The sequence below is a fragment of the Molothrus ater genome, chromosome 5 (assembly GCF_012460135.2).
Source record: "Molothrus ater isolate BHLD 08-10-18 breed brown headed cowbird chromosome 5, BPBGC_Mater_1.1, whole genome shotgun sequence".
In the NCBI taxonomy this organism is placed as follows: Eukaryota; Metazoa; Chordata; class Aves; order Passeriformes; family Icteridae; genus Molothrus; species Molothrus ater.
The window spans coordinates 52,846,907-52,856,133 of NC_050482.2; the positions used below are offsets into that span (position 1 = coordinate 52,846,907).

Below are 9,227 nucleotides of genomic sequence, written 5' to 3' on the forward strand. Positions count from 1 at the left end.
GAGAAGGTGGCACAGTGCACCATCTCTGCGGTTTGGGAATCAGAGGACTGAGGCTCCTGGATATTTATCTGTCAGGGTCAGACCACTGTGATAGCAATCTGACCTAAAAATTCATCTGTGGCCTTATTTGATGTGTCCTGCCCAGGAAGTAATGGTCATCCTGGCAATTTTTATTTTTAATGGTTTGATTTGATTTGGCTGTTTATTGTCATTATATCATTTATTGTCATTATATCTGAAGATGCTTTTTATCTTGAGAGTGTTTTCCAAAGAAGTTTCACAGAATTTGCCTCTGGTACTCTGAGGGGGTGTATGTTTTTTATAGATAACAAAGATCTAATCTCTGCTTTGAGGGAGAAATGCAGTTCAGGCTTACTCACAGAATTACCAGCAGCAATGCCACATTTCCAGAAATCTCAAAACTGAGTCAAAGAGAGAGACAGGTTGAATTTCTTGCCAGAGAAACACAGAGGAAAGAAGAAAAGCCAAGGAACAGTGGAATCCATAAACACAAAGGAAAGAAGAAAAGCCAAGGAACAGACATTTGGACCCCTACCTTGCTGGCCTCTTCTTTCTTGGGTAAGAAATACAAACACTGCACAGCTGGAAATGAGTGCATTGGCTCTGGATCTGAACTGTCCAGGTAACTAAATCTCGATTTTTGAGTCTGGCAAAGAGCCTCTGCAAAAGTAACAGCCCTGGGAGAAACAAAATAATCATTATAAAATGGAGCAGGCTCCCGTGTAAAGAGTAAGAACAACAACTGTGACTGCCATGGACACAGGAGCTTAAAGTGTACAAATGTTAAGAATAGTCTTCTAGAAAGCAGCAGAGTATTTTTATACCAAATGATTTTTATTAGATGCCCAAAACACAAAGCTGCTCCTTAGCTAAATTTTAAAATCTAGATTAAAAATTATTTTTATAGATGGAAGTTAATATTTAATCCCTTTTAATTTTCTTCATTTTTTCCTGAGAAGTTATTACTTCTCTACTCCTGCAACCAGAGCTGTCCTGTTTGTTATCAATTAAAAGTGAAAAAAGACACAGCCAGGATTAATTACATTTTTTATTTAAAGGAAATTTATGGACACATTTTGAGGTATTTGATCAGTATTTCTTCTTCCTTATACATGAGTATAAATGTCAGGTGTTCAGTCAGCATGACACGAAGGAAAGACAAAAAGATACAAAACCATTTCATAAACACAAGGCCAAAAAAGCAAAAGTTTGAAAGGTGTGTTGAAAGCGGACAGGTAAAAAGTTTACCCCATATTCAGAATGGAATTTAAGCCTTGGAGAAAAGCAGGTTTGAAAACAAATTGGAGAGAAATTGTCATTTTAAGTAGATGCAATCCAAATTAAAGGTATTCCATAGATTTTGAGGTATTAATTTTAAAAGCAGTGTCCTTTGAAAAAGTAATACAATATTCTAAACAAAAGGAGAAATACCTACATTTTCATGCAGATGTAAACCCATATAGTCAACATTTCCCTTTTTGTACACAGCAGTGTCTAACCGTTACAGATTCTGTTTCTAAGCACATCATTTCTGACCTGCCAAAGACACAATCAAGACTATTTTGTCCATGAACTCAGATTTCAGAAAAGTAGGGAAAAGGCTTTCATTTTTTCAGTATATTGAGTGAAGCTTTGCTTCTGAAGATGCAGTTTTACAAAACTCTGTATCCCTCTTCCTAGCATTGACTGGAATGAGTGTCCAGCTTTATTTTCCTGAAAATTATCCTTAGAATAATCACCAAATAGCCAGTGTCCAGTGTATGAGCTGTTTCTTTCACTTTAGAAGATGCTTTAAAAGAAATTAATTTCAAAACATAGCCTTGTTTTTAGTTGAAAATTTGTTGTTTCATAAATAGAAGTATTTCTGTGAGTTTTCTGAAATATTCAGGGAAAGATATATATCTAAATCTTACCTCCCCCAGTCCAAGTCTTTGCAGTGCAGTGCATCTGAGGTTAGCAGTCAGGAAAAACAGACAGTAAAATTCACTGGACAAAGCAGGAGAAAGGGATGGGGAATTCCCCAAAATTGATTTATCTGGTTTTACTGTCTCAAGTGAAAGGCAAAAGAAAATAGCACATAATAAAAGCTGAATGAAAAGTAGAATGTAAATGTTGCTCCAATTTAACAGTCCAAAGGAAGCTTAGTTACACAGCTGAAACAACCTGCGAGATATCTGTTTACAAATCACATTTAAGTTTTATACAGCAAACATTTAAAGTCCTTTGACAGACTAAAAATACCTTTTTTTCTTGCCTTCCCTATCTGTTTTTCCTTCCCTGATATTAATTTTCACCTGTAGGAAATTCCTCAGGGTTTGAAATTGTTTTTCAGCCAATCTTGAAGCTTTCTGTATCCAGAGAGGAGACCTAGCTGCCCATCTCCTCAAATTCACTGGAGGGGGATGACACTGAAGAAGTTTTGGACTCTCCATCGCTGTTGCACTCCCGCGGGGAAGCCGAACTGGGAGTTCCCGGGCTCTCCTTGGCAGAGAGCGTTTCCTTACTGGAAGAGCCTAAGGGATGGCAGTCCAGCAAGCTCTGCAGGTGTTTGATGTAGCTTATTGCAGCTCTCAGGGTCTCCACTTTGCTGAGGCGCTTGTCGGCGAATTCCTTGGGCAGGTGCTCCCTGAGGCGCGTGTAGCCCTCATTGACGCAGCGCACCCGCTGCCTCTCCCTCTCGTTCCTCTTCCGAATGAAGGCAGGCTCGAAGGAATAGTCATAGATGCCCATGTAGCCAGGAAATGGGAGGTAGGAGATGCGACCTGTGTGCCCGCTATAGGCTTGCTCCCAGTAAGATGGGTCCAGGTGGAAGGGAACCCCAAAGGGCTCTCTCAGGGGTACACCATGGGCGTGCATGAGGCTGTTAGCCAGGGACACAGATCCTGGAAATGCAATCCTCTTCAGTAGTTTATCATCGTCTTTAGTGTTGTCCATGCTTCTTTTTATCCTCACCAGTGGAGTGTTAGTTCCTGAATGTGGCTCCCAATGTATCAATCCAACATTTGTATAGGTACCCTGCCCCACAGGCTGCAGTTTCCTCCTGTGGTCTATAAAAACTCAGATCTCAAAGCAAGGCTAACAACTTATGAGGTCCACACTGTGCCTGGAAAGCCTTGTTTTTATAGGTGTAGGATGCCAGTTAATGTACAGACAGGTTTTGAGGACCATCACTCCCCAGTTTAAACCCTTCTTTTCCTGTGATCTTCATATTTCAAAAGATAATAAGAGGGTTCCTGTGTATTCCTTTTCTCTCCACTTGAAATTATGACCATAAGATTTAATGCCAAACATAAATAATCTTCCAGGCTCTAAACACTTCTCATGTATTGTAATCCATGATATCGTTTGATATAATTGTCTCCAAAAGATGGGTAATTTGCAAAGTTTATAAGGATCTTCAAAGTTTTGGCAGAACTCCTCACTTTCAGGAACCAAGGATCTTCTGTCATCTAAAAACTACCCAAAGGCTTTTCACAATGAAATCCAAAAGACAACAGCAAGCTTTGTTGTTTCGGTTGCTCTGGTTTAACTGAACCAGCTCACAAGCAGTTTGCAAAACTTATATGGCATATCTGTAGCTTTCTGGGGAAGCTGAGACATCTTCAAAGGAAAGAGTGCTCTCTTGTGGTTGCAAGTCTTGTCAGATCAAGAATGTACTACGTGCAAGCATAAAAGGAAAACTGCCTTCTTTGCCCTAAGAAAGGTTTTTCCAAGAAGTGTGTTTCACAAATTGAACATGAGCATTTTGGCATTTTCAAACAGTTTTCAAAGTTTTGTGTGTTTCTGCTCATTGTGGGAATGTTCTGGTCATCCCTATGAGAACTTGCCTCAGATAAACAAACACAAAGGTGATGCCCTGATAGCCCCATGTGTAGCTATTACCAGATGTTTACAAGGATATTGGCTTACCTGATGGACCCTACATGCTGCTTTAATGGGAGAGCTGGAAGTCCCTCTTGACCCTGCCAGCTCTGTGCTGTGTCCTCCAGTTTGCCTGTAGCTTGCCACATCAAAGAGGTGGACAAAATACAAGGACTTTTGGCAGTATAAAATCCTAATGTCCTTGTCTGTGCCTTTCCTCTGAGATACCCTGCTGTGTTAGGATCTTCCTCTGCAGCAACTTGACAGTCTTTGACTTTTCCCTTGTTGCTGTTCAAGAGCTCCGTTGTTGCAGGGTTTTTTTGTTGAAAACACATTTTCACATTAACTGAATCTCCTTTTTTGGCCATCATCAGTTTGGGGAATTGCACGTTTGGTCTGGGAGAGCTGTGGGAAGGGACAGACATGAAAAGGTACAGGTATGTAGGCTCTATTAAAATTGGGTTTTTGCTCAAAGTGAAAGTTTCTGCCCTGTTTAGTGTTTCATGCAAAACTGCCTCAGAAGTGTCAGTAACTGAAACAACATTCTCCACTCTGAGAAACACATCTATGCCTCTGCTGAGTTAGAAACTAGCAGCAATGATGTGAGTAGCATGCATTTTTGAGTCAGCCTTTGTGTCTCTGCTGGCCTATTCTGCAGCTTCAAAAAAACAGTGGTAATCTTCAAAGTATGATGAACATACAGGCAGACCACTCCAGACAGACATGAGTAAGAACAGTCCTGGACTCTGGTTTATGTCAGGGGTAGAATCAGCACCAAAATGGCTCAAAAGCCTGAGCAAAAATTACTGGGGAATGCCCCATGGTATGTACAGCTCATTTCAGATCAAATAAGTGAGAGTCCTTCTGCCTTTTAAAAAAATTTTGGAAACAGTTGATCAGGATAGACTTTTTAATATTACTTGCACTCTAAACTTCCTTGTCCAGAAATGTTTTCAGAAATGAATGCTTAAAGGAAAATAGCTCCTTCACTGTAGCACTAGGCTAGGCCAGGACTTCTAGTTTTCTTAAAACAAAGAGGATGTTGACCTGCAAGCAAATACCTGAAGCAGGCAAAAGCCATTTGATCTGTGTTATCATTAAGTTTAAAACACTGCTCTCTGGCAGTATTCCTGTAAGGAAATGGAAGCATGCCTCTTGGGGGGCTCAGCTCCCAGATCATTTCACAGCTCTCCATGACCTTGCCAGCAGCCTGGCCATGTACAAAAGGCAGCGTTACATTTCAGTTCTGTCATGCAGATGCACTGTGCCCTGCTACCAGACCTCTTTTCTATGTTTACTGTAAATGCAGGCCACCAGCAGTTCCCAGAGAGTCAGAATTGCAGCTGTGCTAATGACATCTTCTCTTCTGACAGAAAAATCACGTTGCTAATCCTTTAGAGAAACACATGAAGAAAAATTACCGGTAAATGTTAATTGTTGACCTGAATTATTGAAGCTGATCTCATATCAAATGGACTCTGAAGTCTGAATTTGTTTGTGTGCAAGAGAAATGAGAAAATATGCCACAGGCTTTTGATGAATATGGTATCTTGTTGACAATCTAATGTCACTTGCTCAGAAAGGGATTTGCCCCTGGGCAGAGAGCCAGAGCAAGGCCAATGCATCTCACATCCCACTGCAGGTCCTTGTTGAGAGCGTGAGCAGGATTAAAGCAATTTATCATTCCTGTGCCGACTTCTGTACAAAGTCTCAGCATGTTTGCACATGCAGACACAGTGAAAGCAGCGGGATTGGACCACCAAAGGGAAAGGCTAATACAAATTCTTTTCCATTTTTACAGTAGGTTAAGACTACATTAATAATAGGCTCTTTCAAGATGAGCCTTTGATCTTCTTTCTTACACTGTTTCTCCAATTAAATCCTCTTCACACCTTTGTCTGGATAAAGCATTGACTCCAGAATGCAGTATCTGCTGTGCTGATCCAAAGCAGATGGCCTGGTTTGCTTTTCAGGCAGTACAAATCAGATGTTCACTGCTCTACAATGGCAGATACACATATTGTATGTTTAGCTTTTGCTTAGGTTTTTGGGTTTTGGCTTCATTGTTGTTTTGTTTTGTTTGTAAATACAAAGTCTAAATGGGGATGTTGGGGGACTCCTTATACACTCCATCATCTACGGTATTCAAACAGGTTCTCTTCCTTTTCTTATAGTTCATTATAAGCACCTAATTACCTAGCCTAAATGAATAGAAAGTACTCTTGATATGTCTAAAAATAAAACATTTAGGCATCTTCCTTCCAGATATAATGTAGTTGTGGTTTTAATTGCATATATCCTAACATGGTATCTGTAAGTATGTAATTTTTGTACAAGAGAACCCTCAACACGTTCCCACTCCCACACCAACCATAACCATGAATAACACTACTGACATTACACACTGAGTTTGAATTACTTTGAATTATTCAAAGAAACAGCTCCTCCTTGACCCTGTGTCCCTCTGTGTATGAAAAGAAAGTCATTGGTGGAAATACTGTAGTAGAAACACAAGAGTCAGCTGAACACGTGCAAGTCCACTAACTTCCCAACAGAAGATGTCCTAGCTGTTTTATCTGTGAACACATTACTGAAAAGGAAGAAGAAAATACACCAGGAATTTAAGAAGAAACTCTCACAACACTGTGCATTTCTTACATTGAAACTCTCATAATATTGTGCATTTCTTTTATTTTACTGTGCTGTAATTATGCCAAATTCTAGTATGTATAAATTCTAGTATCTATTATACATATCATAGGTTGTCTAGGCTGCTGCAATTTATTATCAGATAGAAAAATATGTAATTAAAAAAAACCCCAAACCAGATTCTCTTGTTAACTGCTCACACAGAATTATAGAATAACTTTGCAGGAATACAGGATTGAGTAGGTTTGTGTCTGTCTTGTCCTGTTTTATCCTTAAGCATGGATCATCTCTTTCCAAGCCTAGACCTAGAAGGGAAAGCTGCTCATAGACTACCTAGGCCTCCTACTGTGACTATCACCAAAATACTGGCCTGCAAAGTGCTGACAAGCCAATAAAAGGTGATGAGAAATGTGGATTTTTGGTGGTAAAATGGCTTTTTGCATAATCTTCATTCCAGTGTTATTCTGCTCGGTGTGAGAAAGAACCCAGGGTCAGGTTTGCAATAGTAGAAGAGAACTAATTGTACTGAGACATGGGCACAGTCCAGAAGGGACTTTGGCTCACACTGCAGGGAAGGACTGAAGCATGTTTACTGCCATCTCTTTCCCCTGTGGTTTCAGAGTCTCCCTTATCTTTCTGTATATCTCGAGGATCTGAAGATGTCTTGAAAAACAGCTCAGCAATTTGTTCCTCATGCAGCAAGTACTGCTATAAATGTCAATAAACCAGGCTTTCAGGAGACATAGTGCAGTTGTCTTATCAAAACACTTCACATACAATAAAAGTGTTTGGTATATAACAAAAAATATCTTTCCCTGCAGAAGAAACAGTTCCCAAATGTGTTTTATCACAATACCTTGGGCATGCAGGATACATCTCTGTAGACACAGATTAACTTCTCATTCAGTGACACTTCATATTATCACTGGCTTCCTTTGATACTTCTGCTTTAAACTGGTAGTTAAGATATCACTAGTTCAAGGGAGTAAAGTGACTACAAAAAAAGCTGGAATCTCAGAAGACTCATGCTTGACAGTAGGAAAAAATACTCTTATCTATGTATGACTGCATCCAATCTGGCTCATAGGCTCAAAGTATTGCTTTCAGCTTAGATAGTTGAAACAGCACAAAGATTTCAGTGCCAGGGCACTTCTGCTGTAGAATTACAGTATCATAATTGGAATTAAGACAAGCTGAGGGCTTGGGATAACCTAGCATTCAGGACAGAACTGAGATGTACTGAGTTTAAAGGATGAAAACTGTAAATGTAAGGTCTCCTGTCATCTTCTATTAGGGAATGCAAAATGAAGAGAGAGACTTTTGGGCTTGTAGTCATTCACTGTAGGTTCTAAGAAAAATGTGAAGTATTAGCACCAACATATGAATATGTGGGACTACACATCCAAAAATGAAACAGACCTAAAGCCCCCATCACAGGATTAGCAGTCCATAGCAACCAGAGGACTTGGTGAGTTCTTTTCTGACTTGCTGAAGTAACGTTTGTGGGCCAATTCATATAGCCAGTCAGTCAAGGTCAGGTAAGGATTATTTGGCTTGGTAGAGGAGAAGTTGTGGGACATTCTTTTGGCCATAAATTACAGAGACTTGGACTTTGTTTGAATGTACTCCTTTAGATGTTAGATATTTAGACTAAAGCCATTATGCAGGTCCCAGTTTCAGGCCAGAGACACAGAAAGGCAGCTCCAAAGGGAATTCTTCTCACACATCTCAGACACCTACTTCAGGAGGAGATGAAGCACTCTCTGCAGCAAACTATTTTCTCCTTCAGCTACAGAGAGAGCTTGAAAAACAAGTGTATATGAGGCATTCATCTTTCTGACAAAACCGAAGGGAGAGTCTGTTTCCACCCCCAGAAGAATCAATAGGTTTGTACTGAACTAAAACAACCTCTACGTTTAGGCCCTTTAGATCATGGAATGATCCTTACAGATCCTACATTTAGGTTCTTTAGATCAAAAGAGAGCAGACAGAAAAATACTTTGAATTTTCTCCTGCGCAGACATCCTATCGAGGGACGGCTCATTTAGTGAGGCATCACTTAAGTGTCAGGCACAAGCAAATTACCAAACCCCATTACAGTGTTCCAGGAAACAGCTGTTCGCCCCGGCACTGAAGGAACGCGGCAGTTGATTCGAGCAGCGTACATGATGACTATCCACGTGTCGCAGGCGAAACGCGAACAACAAAACCTCTTGCACACATCAAGAGATTCCTTTGCCATGTCACCTTTGTCAGAATTGCACATATGATGAACCGTAATTGAACGACGATGTCCAAGAGGCAGCTGGGCACGTACGAGGTGATGGTACGGCTGAGGACACAAAACGCAACCCTCTAATGACAGCAGATACGAGGGTGTAATGAGAAAGCAGTGAGACAGCTGGGAATATTGTGTGGGAATACTGGGTGGAAAACCGGAGTAAACATCGCACCCTTCTGGAAGAGGCGGCACGGGAAGCATCGGGCAGGGTTTGGGACGCGGAGCGGCCGAGCCCCGGGGCGGTGGCGCCGCTTCCTGGCTCTGGCACTCGCCGGCGGAAGCGGCCCGGCCCCCTCCCTGTGCCGTCCCCGCCTCCCTCCGCCTCCCCCGCCCGCGCCGGGCCCGCGCCGCCCGGGTCCCGCCCATGAGGCGGCGGCGGCGGCGGTGGTGGTGGCGGCGGTTGCGGCCGGGCCGT

At 41.5% G+C, this 9,227-nt stretch overlaps 1 protein-coding gene across 1 annotated transcript; it reads right to left on the reverse strand.

The window, feature by feature from the left end:
* Nucleotides 1-2,388: 2,388 nt before the first annotated feature.
* Nucleotides 2,389-3,365, reverse strand: ASCL4 (achaete-scute family bHLH transcription factor 4). Its single transcript, XM_036401398.1, has one exon. It carries the CDS (start codon nt 2,953-2,955, stop codon nt 2,389-2,391), a length of 567 nt encoding a protein of 188 aa, XP_036257291.1. The 5' UTR covers nt 2,956-3,365.
* Between the last annotated feature and the right edge of the window lie 5,862 nt (nt 3,366-9,227).